The sequence below is a fragment of the Capsicum annuum genome, chromosome 7 (genome assembly GCF_002878395.1).
Source record: "Capsicum annuum cultivar UCD-10X-F1 chromosome 7, UCD10Xv1.1, whole genome shotgun sequence".
Taxonomy (NCBI): domain Eukaryota; kingdom Viridiplantae; phylum Streptophyta; class Magnoliopsida; order Solanales; family Solanaceae; genus Capsicum; species Capsicum annuum.
In genome coordinates, this window is record NC_061117.1 from 171,736,704 (window position 1) to 171,754,535 (window position 17,832).

Here is a 17,832-nt window from a genome sequence, read left to right on the forward strand (position 1 = left end):
TTGAGCTTTAAAAAAACCTATTGGGGATCCATTAATAAGGACCGAAAAACACACTGTTGAAATACACTGCCTAATCCAGTTTATAGATTTACTTCCAAAACCCATCCTCTGAAGGACATCCAGAAGGAAACCCCAATTGACATGATCATACGCCTTTTCTATGTATAGCTTACACAAAATGCCAGATTTATTCTGTTTGATTCTAGAGTCCACCGCTTCATTTGCCACCAAAACTGCATCCATTATTTGTCTCCCCTTGATGAATGTCATTTGTTGAGAGTCTACCAGCTTATCTATCACCTTCTTTGAAAATAGTTTGTAGACACTTTCTATCAGACTGATGGGTCTGAAGTCTCTCAGTTCTTTGACTCCTTTCTTCTTTGGGATAAGAGCTATGAAGGTGACATTATAACTCTTCTCAAAAATCTCACGATCGTGGAAATTCTTGAAGGCTTCCATTATGTCATGCTTCATTATATCCCAGCAATTTAAAATGAAATCCATGGTGAAACCATCAGGCCCAGGGGCCTTGTCTTTTGCGCACCACTTCAAGCATTGTAGGACCTCTTGTTCTTCAAAATTTGATTGCAGATACAATTTGTCTTGCTCTGAGATGGTAGGGCAGTTCGCAAAATTATAGACTGGTCTCCAGCTCTCTGATTCTGTGTATAAGTTTTGATAGAAGCTGATTATTTCCCAGCTGATTTTTGTCTGATCTTCAGTAACTTCCCCTTGGATCATCAATTGATCTGTGTTGTTATATCTCTTGTGGGCATTAGCTATTTTGTGAAAATACTTGGTATTTTTATCTCCTTCTTTTAGCCATTGTGTTCTTGATCTTTGCCTCCAGGATATCTCTTTGTTCTTTACCAGCTCCTCGTACTCCATAAACAAATCAGCTTTCTTTACTTTTTCCTCATCACTCAGAGGTCTGTTTACCAGAATGTTTTCCCATTCCAATAGTTGCGCCAGCGGACTTCTTTTCTGAGCACTAAGGTTCCCTTGATAGCTTTTACTCCACTCTTTCAACTTTGATTTACGAGCTTTGAATTTGCAAGCCAGCCTATAGTCAGGTTTTCCTGAAGTCTGAAAAGAGTTCCACCAACTTCTTATTCTGTCACGGAAACCTTCTGTCCTTAGCCACCACTTCTCCACTTTGAAGTAGGACTTGTTATGTGTCCAAACTCCACACTGCAAAGCTATTGGATTGTGATCTGAAACCATTCTTTGTAGTACAATCTGTTTGATATTGCTGAATTTGCCATCCCATTCCTCTGAAATAAGGATTCTATCAATCCTAGAAGCTGCCAGATGATTATCCCCTTTGAACCATGTGAAACTACCCCCTTCCAGATTAAGATCAATCAATTTCAATTCCTCTATAAGGTCTGAGAATTCCGTAATGAATCTGGACATTCTTTTGCAATTTCTTTTTTTCTGTGGGGTACCTACATGTGTTAAAATCTCCACAAACAGCCCATGCTCCCTCTGTTAGACCCCTAATAGCACTGATTTCATCCCATACTAGCCTTCTTTCAAAACCACAATTTGGGGCATACACCTCTGTTATGTGACATGAGAACTCTTGTAAAATTGCTTCAAACTTACATGTGATAGTGTAAGCACCAACTTCTAGCACGTCTCCTTTCCACGTTCTGCTATCCCATATAAAAACAATTCCGCCCCTAGTACCGCTGGCTTCAAGTTGAGCATGTCTCACCCATATACCTCCCCATACCTGACTTATCATCTCCTTTATCTCTCCCTCGAGTTTGGTTTCTCGGAGACAGATTATATCTGCCCTCCACTCCAAAGCCAAACTCTTCACCAATATTCTTTTATCCCTCCCATTGAGACCCCTAACATTCCATGAGACTAGTTTGAAATTCATGAGTTACCTAGTGACAAACTCTTTCACCTGCTCCTTTTGCTATTATCTTTGAATTTCACATCAAAAGACACTAGGCTTTTAAGTTCCTATGTGCCTTTAAAGCTAGTCCTTTTGTAGTTCAATCACCTGCTCCTTTCTTGCTTGTCTACTACTGTCAATTTGCTTTAACAATTCCATAGCCTCCTCTTTATGCCCCTGGAAGTCCACCCCGATCAATTTACTCAACTTGAGTAGGTTTTGTTGAACCCAAGTAGTCACCTCTCTTTCTTTATCAGGAATCATACCTTGCATTTGCATGCATAGTGGTTCTGCATCTTCTACCACCCAACTAATTTCCTCCGAGATTGCAATTGCATGGTTCCTTGGTTCCTCAACTCGCGCCAGTTTGACTTCCCCCTTATTTCTGCCTTGCATATCTACCAACAGAGAGATTTCTGTGTCGTCTGTTGACTCCATGGCGCCACGATTCCCAACAGCTGCTGCGTACGAGCCTTCCTTCGAAGTTTTTCGGTGGTCAGCATGAGACTCTACCTGGAATTGGTGATCGCAGCTGTCCAGATCCTCTGTTGTTAGAGCAGTAATTCTTTCCTCCATCTTTGAACCGTGGATATTATTAAAAACGAGATGGGCTGCTGGGTCAGGCCCAAGTTTACTTTTTCCTGAAAAGAGGCCTACTAACCTTTCTTTAGTCTTGGCCCTTTGATTCATTAAACCTCCCCCGTGCTTCTCACGTGTGCAAGTATTAAATTGCTCACCAGCTGTCGCTGTGCCCACGTGCCCTAGAGATATTGAAAGTGAAAAATCCGATAGGATTGTACTAGGTTTCTCGGATCTTGAGACGGTCCCCCTTTTAACCAGTGGTTCTACGAACTACGATGTTTTCTTCTCCAGTCTTCTCTTTCCTTCTCACCGTTGCCGGAACTTCACACAAGATCGGGATTTTGAAGATGAAACCATCGCTTTCTATCTCTACTTCCCTAGGCACCTCAGAACCGTCTCCTTTCACTTTAACCCTAGCCCACCTTAGGTGGTTTTTTAGGGTAGTTTCCTCTGTTTCGATCCAGCCCCCCCACATATCTCCGATCGGCTCGAAGGTATTCTGCGACCACAACTTCAGCGGGAGAGCATAAATGCAAATCCATACCCAACTTCTTTTTATATCTGCTGGCCGGCATCCCACAGTAGGCGACCACCATTCAAGTGATAGTTTGGATTTTTTCCAACTCCAGTCCCCATTGATTATGTGCTCTGCTTCCTTTCTTGATGGGAGTTCAAAAAGGAACTGATAATCATTCATGGATAGACATTAAGCCCATGTGAAGTACTACAAACACTGCTCACCCATCTCCTTAGATCGTTCAGACTTGGAGTATCTTGGCTTGTATCCATAAACTTTCCCACTATACATCTGTCTAGAACATCACCTTCTGATATTGATGTTGTTCCAGGTTGAAAAAGTCTCTATTTGCTGGTCTGAGGGGCCAAGATTTTTGACGACTGAGTCGACCATTTGCTGCTTCTTAAGGCTTCCACAAACTACACTTTTTCCTGCAGCTTCCTTGTTGCTGCTGTTTTCTCTTCCTTCTTTGGGACCCCTATAAACCTTGTGATTTTTTCTGCTATAGCTGTCCATCCGGCATTTAATGTTATTTCATGAGTTATTATGACTGATCTGTTTTCCCCCTGAACTGCGATGAAACTGATGTATCTACCATATTCAGTACTTTTAAGGGTACAAAAGAACTCTGTTTTCCATCTCCTGACAGCCATTCTGTGTTCCTTTGATGCTTCATTAAAGACGAAAACTACCCATTTCATGACTTTAAGGCTGAAAGATACCTTTCTCATTAAATTTTTGCTGCACTCGGTCCATTCATACACTTGGAGATGTCAAAAGATTTATAGCCAGCATTGAAGTAAATCTTTTCTTCGCCCATAGTTATTGACTGGAACTACTGATCTGAGGAGAAAAGAAAGGGAGAGACTTAATGCGAGACAAGAAAGAAAGGAAAGGAGAGGGAGGCTACCACAGAAGGTGGTAGCCTGGACTGGGAGAAGGAGAAAGGAGTTTTACCTTTAAACAAATTAAGCTAGGCATATTTTTGTAGCTATACTCTTGGAATTTTGAATTACTTTTTGTAAAATTCCCACATCCGTTATCTGAATTCGTATCCTTGAATCTTAAAATTTAGATCATGTTGATCCAACCTCTAGATCCATGCCCACATCCGAGTCCAAGCAACATAGGTTTACAGGAAATCAGATGCTATAGAGCTCTATAGCAAGATTAGTTTTTCTTGCTCCTCAAACCAAATGACCCTAAAAGCATTAGAAAATAAAATGAAAGAGGGAGGAGTATCAACTAGTTCATTTCTAGACAACAGCAAAGGTTCTGCTCATCCACATAACAAAATCTAGGATGATTAGAAGTTGAAATGTGAAGGTAATATATAGACTTCAAAAACTGAGAAGCACCAAATGCATCAATGAAGAATAGCCAGATCAATCAACATTTATCTATTTCGATGCAACAAGAAGATCTGACCCCCAAGAGTTTAAATTATTTTAGGAAGTCTTAAATTCAACATAAATGATGGATCTAGTTTCCATTAAAGATATAAAGTGCCATCACACTTGCAATTTAGGAGCTCTTGCAACAATGCAACATAGTTGATTCAAATTTCTTCCAACAAAGTTCTGTACACTGCCTGCAGCATGGGTATGTAATGGAAGGTAGTGAGGTAGAAAAGATAATTATGAGTACTCACCAGTGGGGATCATTTTCTGAGGGAATTGCCAGACAAAGTGATGCAATAATACCAATGCATGTACCAATTTGGCATAACGTCCCCAAGGAGCCCCTATATTTCGTTGGAGCAACCTACAACACAAACATTTATGATTATCTGAGAAATAAAATGTCTCTTCAATGTATCTCTGACTGCCTACAGATATCTGAGTGAGCAATAGATATGTCTTATCAAGCAAAAGAATATCCCACAAACACTTCCCAAATCAAAGGGTCATCCTCAAATAGCTTTTCCTCCTTATCAAGCAAAAGAATATCCCACAAACACTTCCCAAATCAAAGGGTCATCCTCAAATAGCTTTTCCTCCTTAGTAAAGGATAGCACATGACAAAAAGAAGTTGAAAACCCACCACTCCACAAAAAGATTTAGGGAAAGTGACCATAAAACTTGCAAACGAAAACTATCATCTGTCTGCTGCAGCGACCTTCCAAGATTTTTTCATGTCTCTAATGGAAGATGTCTAAAGTTCCAATTTTTACCTTAAGAAATTTTGCTCTTTTCTTCTTTCCCAAAAAAAGACTTAAGGTACGACTCATATATAAGCAAATCTCATCCTAGATTAACACAAGCACAAGTTTCCAATCTGGAAAGACAAAAGTAGCCCAAACCACATATTGAGTAGTTTATTCTGATTTTCCCCAAGTCACAACAAGCAGACTCACCTCCCCATGCACCCCGGAAATGAACAGAAAAACCAGATGTTCGCATGGATGCTAAAGTGCTAAAGCAGAACTTTTTATTAAAGTTCCAGAATGAGGCCATGGATACAGAAATTATAAAATAGAGGCATTACCTCAGAAATATAAACTGGAACTAGTACTGTATTAACACCAATTCCAAGGCCAACAAGGAATCTTCCCAAGAGCATTTCTTCAATGGACTGAGCTTGTGCACTGTCAATTGAAGGACGGGCAAAATAAATGACAATTATTAAAATACAAGCAAATTATTCTTCTCCTCTTTCCAGTTGTTAAGCATAGACAACAAGGTTTAAAAATTGAATGAGGATATAACTCTATTTGCAACTTTGAAACATCTTATGTATTAAATAATGAAAAATCTTACCACCTATCAGTTCCATTTCACATGAGAATGAGATAATTATTATTTCGAGACCCAACCTAATTATCTTTTAAAATGCTTTCTATAAATACTCATTGTCAAATTGTCTGATGACCTAACCATTACAATATAAGATGAGGTCTCATGATGATGCGATTTGCATTGAGCTAATTGATCAAACTAGAGAAGCTGTCCACCAAAAGCTTGAATTATGGAAAATCATTCTAGATTGTAAGGGATATTTGTTTTGCAAAACAAGTTACACCGGGGATTACAATATGAAAATTAAATAATAACGGGATTATTTAGAGGATTATATATATATATATGTCTAGTTTATTGGCTTAACAATGGGATAAACTAGGTTTAATATTGAACATGTTTTGGACATAAATTTGGAAAAACGATGATTTTTTATTTTAAGCTTAGCCTTCTTAAGCACTTTGGAAGAAGAGCGTTGAAGAAGAGAACTTTTGACATTTGGTTGTTTCATCCCAGGAGTAGCTATCCTGGGATTGTTATCCCATGTTGAATACAACAACAACAACAAACCCAGTGTATTCCCACATAGTGAGGTCTGAGGAGGGTAAGATGTACGCAGTCCATACCTCTACCTTTAAAGAAGTAGAAAGGCTGTTTTCGATAGACCCCCGGCTCGAGACACGGAATACTAAACAAATTCATAGTAAAGCATGGAACAAGATGGCATAACATAAATACGACACCCACAAGTAATAGTAAACAAAGAAAAGTAAACAGATTCGTAATAAAGCATGAAACAAGGTATCATAACAAGAATAATACCCCCACCAAGTGATGCCCTACACTAGCGACCCAAACTGACCCTAGCCTTCTGCCCTAATTCGCGTCCTCCAGATCTTCCTATCTAGGGTCACGTCCTCAGTGAGCTGTAACTGCTCCATGTCCCGCCAAATCACCTCTCCCCAGTACTTCTTCGACCTATCCCTACCCCGCCTAAAATCATCCAAAGCTAGCCTCTCACACCTACGAACCGGGGCATTCATGCCCCTCCTTATCACGTGTCCGAACCATCTCAATCGGACTTCCCGCATCTTATTCTCCACTGGAGTCACACCAACCTTCTCCCTGATAGTCTCATTCCGAACTCTATCCCCCCTAGTCAGCCCACACATCCAACGCAACATCCGCATTTCTGCCACCGTCATTTCACCAAAACTGTGGTCTAACTAATCCCGAAATTACTTATATCAGAAACAAACCCGAAATTACTTATATCAGAAACAAACCCGAAATTAAATGATCCTACATCTTATCCGGAGATTATTATCCCTTATCTCAAGAACCACACAAACCCAAGGGATTTTAAGAGAAGTGGAAGTAAGACAAAATATATATACTGCAAGTTTAGTCTGCATAAAAAGAGTGAAGTTGAGGTGATCTTAAATGAGGTTATGTAGCCAAAACGCAAATAATTCAGATGTCTAGGCCAGTTGTTCCAGAAGATAGATGAAAATGATACACATTGAATCGAAATCGACTGGTTGAACTAAAGAAGAGGTAAGAGTTGTCAGGGTGTTATGTATGGAAGGGTTCCTACCAAAGTGAAAGATTTTATATTATAGTTATAAAACCAATAATATTATATGGAAGTGAGCGTTGGGCAGGTAAAGTCCAACAACTCCACAAATGAGCATCACAAAAGATGTGCTTGTTGAGATGGATGTGTGTTCAGCTATAAGATTAAAAATGATCACATTCACAATAGATGCAAGTAACGCAAATTGAGGATAAAATGAGAGAAAATCCTTGAGATGGTTTGTACATGTAGTTCGTCAACCAGATGTACCAGTATATAGGTGTGATACGATGGTGAATGAAGGTATTAAAAGGGGATGAGGTTTATGATCTCTTGGAAAAAACCATACAGACTTGAGGAATAGGAAACATAGAAAATAAGATCTATAGAGGCGATACCAATTAGTTGGGGATATGTTTTAGTTGCTCATACCAAAAACATCATACCCAGTGTATTCCCACACAATAGGGTCTTGGGAGGGTAGAGTGTACTCAGTCCACACCACTACCTCAGAAGTGAGGTAGAGAGGATGTTTCCGCTAGACCCTCTGTTTAAGACAAAATACAATCCAGAAAACAATGTAATAGAGTACAAAAGACAATAAGGAGTAACACAATAACAGATAGTAACAGAACAATACTACCACAAAATAGTATTAGAAGCGATTTACCCGAAACAATATATTTCAACAAGAATACAGGAACAAGAAACTACAAGCATCACACTATGACTACTACTAAGAACAACACTCCTACCTACTAGCAAGGCACACTACAACCTCCTATCCTTCTACCCTAATACGCGTTTGGTACACATTCATATCTAAGGTCATGTACTTGGTAAGCTGCACCATACCATATCTTGTCTAATCACCTCTCCCCAATATTTTTCAGTCTACCTCTCCTGAATCCATCCACAGCCAACCTCTCACCCCTACACACTTGGACATCCGTGCATCTCCTCATCACATATCCAAACCATTCAAGATAACTTTTTTATAAAAGATAAGTTACTTTCTCTCAATTCTAAGACCAATTTTAATTAAACTACAATGAAATTTTTAACTCATCACAATTGCTATAGCAGTTGAAGAGAAAATATAGATTGACCACTAATAACCATTAATATTTTTCCTTAAATGGAATATGAATCAATATCCAAAATAAGCCTAAACATTAGCAAGGTTGATCATACTTGGAACTACATATTTCTTTTGGGGTAAAAGGAGCATTTTACATTTTTCAATTGATACAATAAAGATAGATAATAAAGCCAAGATGCATGGTATAAAGGAATTACCTTACAATTGCCCCAAGAATAAGTGGTATTGTGTCAATTTGAATAGTGCGACGACAACCAAGTTTATCAACAACGGAACCACAAGCTATGCTTCCTATGAAAGCACCACCAATAAATATGCTCACCACAAGTCCTTCAAGAAATGAATTTCCCTCAAACCCAAGTTCTTTGGCTATCGACACAATAGGACCATTCATTACTCTACAATATACAACAAAAACTGAAAATTAGTAGCAACAACATACCCAGTGTATTCCCACAAAATGAGGTCTGGGAGGGGGGGAGGAGTAAAGTTTACGCAATCCATATCACTACCTCGGATGAAGTAAAGAGGTTGTTTCCAATAGACCCCCGGCTCAGGACAGATAACAATATAACCAACAAAAAACATAAAAACAAACAATAAAAGGGATATCACACCGCTAGATAGTAAAGGAAACAAGACACCTACAAGGTAATACTATAAAACAGTTATTTGAAATCATAGACATCGCCAAAACACCACGAACAAGAGGCTACAAGAAACTACAGGCACAGATACAAACAAAGCACTCTTCCCTACTATTACGGACCTACTCCTACCTACTAATCCTCTATCCTAATTCGCGTCCTCCACACCTTCCTATCAAGGGTCATGTCCTCTATAAGTTGTAACTATTCTATGTCATGCCTAATCACCTCCCTCCAATATTTCTTCGACCTACCTCTACCCCCAAACCATCCATAGTCAGCCCTCTCATACCTTTATATTGGAGCATCCATGCCCCTCCTCATCACATGCCCGAACCATCGCAACCTCACTTCCCACATCTTGTCCTCCGTCGAAGCCATTTTCACCTTCTCCCAAATATTCTCATTTCTAACCCTATACCTCCTGATAAGTCCACACATCTATCGCAATATCCTAATCTCTGCCACCTTCAACTTTTGAATGTGAGAGTTCTTAACTGGCCAATACTCTGTTCCATACAACATAGACGGTCGGACTGCCACTCTGTAGAACTTACCTTTAAGCTTAAGAGGCACCTTCTTATCACACAAGACTCCTGAAACAAGCCTCCATATCAACCACCCTGCACCAATACGGTGCGTGACATCCTCATCAATCTTACCATTCCCCTGAATCATAGACCCAATATACTCGAAACTCTCTCTCTTCTGAATGACCTGAGAATCCAGTTTCACTACCACGTCAGCCTCAACGACAAACCACTAAACTTACATTTCAAGTATTCCGTCTTGGTCCTGCTTAACCTAAATTCTTTAGACTCAAGGGTCTGTCTCCAAACCTCTAACTTATCATTAATTCCTCCTCGAGTCTCGTCAATCAGTAATCATCGGCAAATAACATACACCAAGGCACCTCTCCTCGAATATGCCCCGTCAAAACATCCATCATCAAGGCAAATAAAAACAAGCTAAGAGTTGAACCTTGATGCAACCCTGTGAAAGCAAGAAAGTGCTCTGAATCTCCTCCTACCGACCTCACACGAGTCTTTGTGTCATCATACATGTCCTGAATCGACCTAATGTACGCCATGAGCACCCCTCTAGCCTCCAAGCACCTCCACAGAATCTCCCTGAAGACTTTGTCATACGTCTTCTCAAGATTAATGAACACCATATGCAAATTCTTCTTTCTCTTACTAAGCTACTCTATTAATCTCCTCACGAGGTGAACGACCTCAGTAGTCGAGATAAACATTTCTCATGTTACTTCAACGACATCTGGCATGAAACTGAACTGATTCTCCAAAATAGTCACGATCCTCCTTAGCCTCAACTCTACCACATTTTCCCAAACCTTCATAGTATGACTCAACAACTTTATACCCCTATAGTTGTTGCAACATACAAATTACTTCAGAAGATTGCGGACTACCATGGAAACAAAATGCTTAAGATTTTAAGATTTAACTCACTATAAGTTGGAATTATCAACAGTCAAAGTTTGATTAGCTAAAATAGAACATTTAAGAGCCCACACCAGATGTTTTCTTGGTGATATTTTAGTGTATGCAAATGTAAACATCATTTTTGAACTTCCTTTCTCCATAAGCAATTCATTCAAATTAGTTCAAGACTAAGCAATAATTTTAAGTGCAAAAGTTTTCTTTTAGTACTTCTCCAATAAGACATAAGAAGAAAAATATTCCCTACCTTTCAATTTATTTGCCCTGCATTTCTTTTTAGTCCGTTTCAAAAAGAATGACATGTAAACATAAACTTAATGCACATCAGGATCTTGAACACAATAATCTCATATTGAGATGTCAGAAAACATACTTGATGCGGAAGACATTATCGCATAGAACAGAAAAGGAAACATTAGTTGCAAAGTTGGTTTCTTCTTCCTTGCCCTAACCTTGCTTTACCACAACCATCAATAATGGAAAAAGGTAGGGAGCATGTGGTAACCCTAATAGGTGGAGTAGGACCAATTTATGGAGCTTAATTTAAATAAGAATTCATCCAATACATTCATCCTAAGTTGCTCGGACTCGAGTGCAGGTGTCCGATACGGGTACGGATCTAGAGGTCGGATCCTTCACGGTTTCAATTTAAAAATTCGGAGATATGGATCTAAAAATAGATACGGGTGCGGGAATTCCGCAAAAAACAATTTAAATATCTAAAAATAGAATTATAAAACATAAATTATGAGATATTACATGGAAAATTTAAGGAGAAAATATTGTTCAAGAAAAAAATCTTGAAAGGAGATAAAAGGTAAAGCAATAACATAGAAATTTCTATATAGAAGGTGTTGGAGTCCCACATCGGTGGGTTAAAGGGTCCTTGGTCTCCTTATATGGTCTTGGGCAATCCTCCCCTCATGAGTTAGCTTTTAAGGTTGAGTTAGGCCCAAGGTCCATTTCTTTATCATACCAGCCCTAGGCGTGCGAGGGGGTGTTGGAGTCCCACATCGGTGGGTTAAAGGGTCCTTGGTCTCTTTATATGGTCTTGGGCAATCCTCTCCTCATGAGCTAGCTTTTGAGGTTGAGTTAGGCCCAAGGTCCATTTCTTTATCATGGTAAAGAATTAAAGAGTTTCCGCTGCCGGCGGGTGGCTATAATCCATATATGCCGCCTGTCTGGCCAATGATTATGTTAGCAAAAGTTGGGTCACTGACTCACTGTGTATCTTTCTAGAGACTATTTTCTCACATCTTTGCATAGCATCATGTATCTGTCCGGTGACTACTTTTTTATATCTATTTTTCTTAGCACCGTACTTCTTTTCGGTGACTATTTTCTCATATCTGATTTGCGTAGCACCGTGCATCTTTCCGGACTACTGTCTCATATCTGAGTAGCATAGTACCATGCATCTTTCTGGTGACTCCTCAGATTTAATTTACATAGTTCCGTACGTCTTTTCGGTGACTCCTCAGATCCCTTTTCAGTAGGGTCGTGCCATCATTCCGACCCTGCCCATATAATTTCTCTTTTCCAGTAGGATCGTGTCGTCATTCCGACCCTACTCATATAATTTCTATTTCTTAATAGGGTCGTGCCATCATTGTTTCCAATGTTGGGCCCCCCGTCTTATATTGTCCACGCTCCAGATGTCCAGCCCTGGGCATGCAGGGGGGGGTGTTGGAGTCCCACATCGGTGGGCTAAATGGTCCTTGGTCTCCTTATATGGTCTTGGGCAATCCTCCCCTCATGAGCTAGCTTTTGAGGTTGAGTTAGGCCCAAGGTCTATTTCTTTATCAGAAGGTATTCCATTTTCTTCGATTTCACCTTAGCTTTTGTTTTGACTAAAGAATTTCTTAAATCTGTTCGGACTTTCCTAGTCGATTTTGGTCAAAATACCCAAAATTGGTTGACCAGATCGGGTACGAATCCCACACACACCCATGTCGTGTCGACAAGGGTGCGGCACCGAAAGTGAAGAGTCTGAGTAACTTAGCATTCATCAAATAACCGATGTACGGACGAGATTTATTCTTTATTAAATAACAGTTTCGGGCTTCCTTAATTGGGCCACAGATAAAATAATAAGTCTTACATTCTCCCACTTGAAGGGGAGCCTTGGAGTAACTGATAAAGTAGCTACCATGTGACCAGGAGGTCACGGGTTCAAGCCTTGGAAACAGCCTCTGGCAGAAATACAAGGTAAAGCTGCGTACGATACACCATTGTGGTGGGGCCCTTCCCCGGACACCGCGCATAGCGGTAGCTTTAGTGCACCGGACTGCCCTTTTTTTATTCTCCCACTTGACCCAATGATCACAGAACATTTATATATAATGACATAAACATTAGTTAGGCATAAAATAAATTTCTTCTATAATTTCCATCATACATACCACAATATGACAAACCACTGATGCGAGTTCTAGCAGTTATACAGAATTTTGTGTCACATACTCTCTTCCATATACGACTACACTAGCAACTTTTCATACTAGGTTCATAAGCTATAAAACATTTAACATTATGGTCTGCAATAATGTCACATTGAGACTTATCATGTAATATCTCAAGACATTTATGTGTACACCGTTATGATTAACCTGAAATTCAATAATTTTTATCATAAACGCATAACTGAGCTCCGAGTGTCAAAACAACATAAACATCAATCATAAGTCCAACCAAAACCCATTCTTCGAACGTGTTCTTTAAATGTCTTTGGTTATAAGCCCTTCGTTAACGGATCTGCAATTGTAAGATTAATTCTAATATTCTTAAGTGATACTCTTTGTTTTTTAACTTCTTCTTTGACAATAAAGTACTTTAATTCCATATGTTTGGCACTTTAGAGTACTTATTGTTCTTGGAGAAGAATACTACTGCAGTATTCTCACAATAAATTTTCAGCGGCCTGGTAATGGTGTCGACAACCCTAAGTTCTAAAATAAAGTTCAACAACCATTGTGCATGAATTATGGCTTCAAAACGTGCCACAAATTCTACTTCCATTGTGGATGTAGCAATGACAGATTGTTTAACACTTTTCCATGATATTGCTCCTTCACTTTTCTATCTAATTGTCTTTCAATCTCATTAACGAACACTTTGAGAGCGTCCGTTGCTTGAGATTTTCTTACAACAAATAGATAACTTCATAACGTGAAAAATAATCGATAAAAATGAAAATATTTTTCTCCACCAAAATGGAACATCAAAGGATCTGCAAATATCAGTATGTATTATTTCAAGAAGTTGGGTGTTTCTTGTGGCACCTTTCTTACTATGCTTGGTTTGCCTTCCCCTAATGCAATTCAAACATATATCAAAAATAGTAAAATTCAGATTCTTGAGTATCTCATTATTTAATAATCTTTTTAATCTTTCCTTGGATAAATGACCTAAATATATGTGCTATAGCCTACAAGTAATCAGAACTTTCATTCAGTGAACTATGTTTGATTCCAACATTTTGATGAATAGCAAGGAATTCAAAAAATTCAGTGAACTACGTTTGATTCCAACATTTTGGTGAATAGCAAGAATGGATTCAAATAAACATTATCGAGTTTCAATTATATAAACCATACACCATAACCATAAAAATAGCATTCTTATATAAATTGAACCATACATGTCCAAACTTAAATCAAATCCAGAAACATCAAGTCTTGACAGAGAAATAAAATTCCTAGAAACTGAAGGAATATAAAGAGTTTGTAATAGATCAAGGTGATGTCTAGTCTCCAAGATCAAACTATAAGTCTCTATGCCTTCAATTGGAGCCTTCATATGGTTTCTCATTAACAAGAAATCCTTAGTTAGATTTGGAGTTCGAATTATAATGAATTCCTACAACATAGTAGATACATGAGTACTTGCACCACCAAGCCCCCAAGCATGATTAGGAACTTTTACTAAATTTGACTAAAAACATACAAAAGTACAAAATGTACCTTTCTTTTCGAACCAAGATTTACATTTATTCTCACATCTGCCTGGAGTTCCTTATGATGATCCTGTGAAACTTTAGCAGGTGTTTTCTTATTCTTGAACTTGTCAGCCTTCACTTAAGTCCTTTACCAGCTCCTTGACCCATGAGGTGAATAAAATGACCACCTTGTTTCTTAAGTCTTGATTCCTCTTGAATAAGCATACTGGACAATTTACTAACATCTCACTTATCTTCAATAGTTTTATCGTTAATTTGAATGACCCACACTCTGGAGGCAATGAATTTAGAATAAACTAAACCAAGAGGTGTCATCCACTTTCATTCAGAAGGCCTGGAGTCTTGCTGCAATATTAGTCATCTCGATGATATAATTTTTCATCTTACGTGACCCATCAAACTTCATACTCGAGTTCAGCCACTAATGTACCAGCGAGAGACTTATCAGAAGAACGAGAATTTTCTTCCAAAAACTTCAAGTATTCGCTAACACTTTTTGCTTGTGGAACACTAATCTTACGCCTCATTGTTTGCACTTAATGGAGGTCTAAATTTGAATGGTTCAAACTTGTCATTAAGTGCATTTGTTTTCATTAATATTTAAGCACTTAATTGATCTAAATGGGTCTTAACCATTAAGATCTAGAACAAAGTCTAAATATCACTAAGCGGTATACTTTTATATGGATAATATTCACCACCACTCTATCTACAACCACGTCACCACCACTTACCACCTCTAGGCTCTACCATTACCACCACCACCACCATTATCAACCACCACTATCATCATGAACCAACAACCACCACCACCATTGCCGCCAACCATTACTATTAGTCACTACCACATCACTTCCATCATTATAATTATATTTGTCACCACCACCATTCGACCTCCATCACCACTATTAACTACTACCACCACTGCAGCCAATTTCTGCTACTAACCAGCTCCACCATCACGACTAGCATAGGTGCCAACTACCACCAACACACCGTTAATCACCACACATTCTTCAGCCACCACCATCACTGTTGTCATCATCATCAGCACCACCACCACCACCACTGTCATCATCAGCGCCACCACTACCAGTACGATGAATCCCTACTACCAACCACCTCCACCATCGCAACTAGAACCGTCGGCAACTACCACACATTCTTGAGTCACCACCGTCAACAATGCCAATTACAAACATTAAACCAATTTCAATATCACAACCACCACAATCATGACAATCACTATAGTACCAACCTCATGTACCATCACAGCTACCACTGCCAACATTACTAGCCACTAACACCAACCATTACCACCGTCACCACTATTACAAACCATCTCCACCATCACAGTAAACATAAATGTTTTTTTTTAAATCAAATAATAATTTAATTTTATTAATTAAACATTTTTCTAATATATAATAAATTTTTATTCGAATTGCATTTTTATATTTACAAATAAATAAATTAAGCACATTCACATGTTGAAAAACAAGCAGTTTTAATCATTCAATGTTCAGATCTTGAGACAACATTTTAACCACTCAGATGCAGACGTCTTAATCTTAATAAAAACAAATGAGGCGTAAGTCATTCGCATAAATATAAAGTTCAACGCATTAGAGCGCTCCCATGCTTTTTGGAAAGACTTTTCATTATCACGACCCAAAAATTGGAGTCATGATGGCACCTACGCTAAACCTCCCTAGCAGGTAAGCCAACCTTCTTCACATATACGAAAACATAAGGTAAATGCATAAGTAATTTATAGGACACACTAGCCGTAAGCGATGGAAAAAGAGTAGAGAGTACGTGGTAATCCTGACGTATGGAGGGAGGATCCAATAACCATTGTATGAAAGAGATCCATTCATTATTAAATATCAGTTATGGGCTTTACTTAATTGAGCCACAAATAAAATAATGTCTTACATGACAACACTTTACTTCCAACTTTCCACGCTTCATAATTAAAACCACAAAATTAAAGTTCATTTTAACACATTTGATATGTCTTCCTTACTTTCTTAAACTCTATATGTCAAATAAAACCAGACAAAAAAATAAAATGGGAGAGTATTATATTTACCCAATGTGATAACCAAATAGAAAATTGGACATTGAAGCCGTCAAAACGTGAGGAAAGGCAGGTAACCACCCCAAATCCACTCCATCATCAACAGCAAAATCTTTTTCTTGTAACAACTCATCTTCATCATCTGGAAAAAACACCAACTTTTTATCAATTCAATAATAAGGCTGTGATGTGACTAGGAGGTGGAAACAGCATCTTGCATAATAAGTCTGCATACAATAAAACGTTGTGGTTCGAGCTTTAGTGCACGGGCTGGCCTTTCTTTTGGTACAATTCAATCTTAAAGAAAGAAACCAAATAGAATATAAGACAGAAGAGTGCATAAGAGTACCTCCAATCTCAGAGTTTACATCTTGGGGTTGCTGTTTGTTGCTATCAGAAACTTTCAGTAACTCTCTGGAAAGTGAAAAAGAAGTTGAAAGGGTAAGAGGGTATTGTTTATTTCTTGGTAAAGAGTGAAAATAGTGATGTTTTGGACTGAATTGGGGTGTGGAGAAGCATTGAGGTGGATGAGTTGCTAGTGCCCGCTGCATTGGATGAAGCTGCTTCTTCTCCAATTGATCGTTTGAAAATGGAAAAAATATCTAGCGGGTTTAGCAAGTGCGCTGGGACCGGGCCTTTGAACAACAAAGATTAGAATCTGTGAACCTGTAATTATTTTAGATTTTGTAGTTGAAAAATGAAAATTTTAATTTTTTATAAATAAGATTTTTGGATATTATTTATCTATCAAATTTGAAATTTCAGGATTGTGATTTAATCTTTTTTATTAAAAAAGAGTAGGACCGGTAATTTAAAACTTCTCATATTAATATGCTTTAGTCGATCATAACAATTAACAAGTTCACTAACATAAGTTGGGGTACAGTGGATGGGGTTGCTCTCCACTCTTAACCAGAGGTCAAATCCTGCAACGCGTGATCCAAATTAATCGGGTTTCAATGCGGACACCGGACACCAATTGAAAAAACGATAAAATAAATAAATTAACAAGTTCTTGAACTATTATTTTTAAAAAATTATTAATCAATACACATTTTATTTAGAGGTACTTGTAATAAGTTTTCAAGTATTATTGTTGTGTACTTTTATGTACTATTGTATACATATTACTTCAAGGAAATTTGACATTGTGTGGTAAGTTGGTCTACTTAATAACATAAAAAAGTGATTCCTACTAAATTCGGTCTGATTTATATTAAATTAAATAACCTACCTTTTTGCAAAATCTGACCCGCT

General features: G+C 38.3%; 1 protein-coding gene across 3 annotated transcripts in view; it reads right to left on the bottom strand.

Moving 5' to 3' along the window:
• LOC107856401 (probable plastidic glucose transporter 1) overlaps window positions 1-17,242 on the bottom strand; it is a 31,378-nt gene extending 14,136 nt beyond the window's left edge. The window contains exons 1-5 of one of the 3 annotated variants that reach the window (XM_047415294.1): window positions 16,925-17,242; window positions 16,588-16,717; window positions 8,622-8,822; window positions 5,496-5,595; window positions 4,660-4,772 (exon numbers count right to left, since the gene is read on the bottom strand). In XM_047415294.1, coding sequence (XP_047271250.1) covers window positions 4,660-4,772; window positions 5,496-5,595; window positions 8,622-8,822; window positions 16,588-16,717; window positions 16,925-17,126 — 746 coding nt within the window. In that variant the 5' untranslated portion in view covers window positions 17,127-17,242. Of the gene's footprint in view, window positions 1-4,659; window positions 4,773-5,495; window positions 5,596-8,621; window positions 8,823-16,587; window positions 16,803-16,924 lie in introns of all 3 variants that reach the window. The other 2 variants (XM_047415296.1, XM_047415295.1) reach the window with 2 other exon arrangements.
• Window positions 17,243-17,832: the final 590 nt, after the last annotated feature.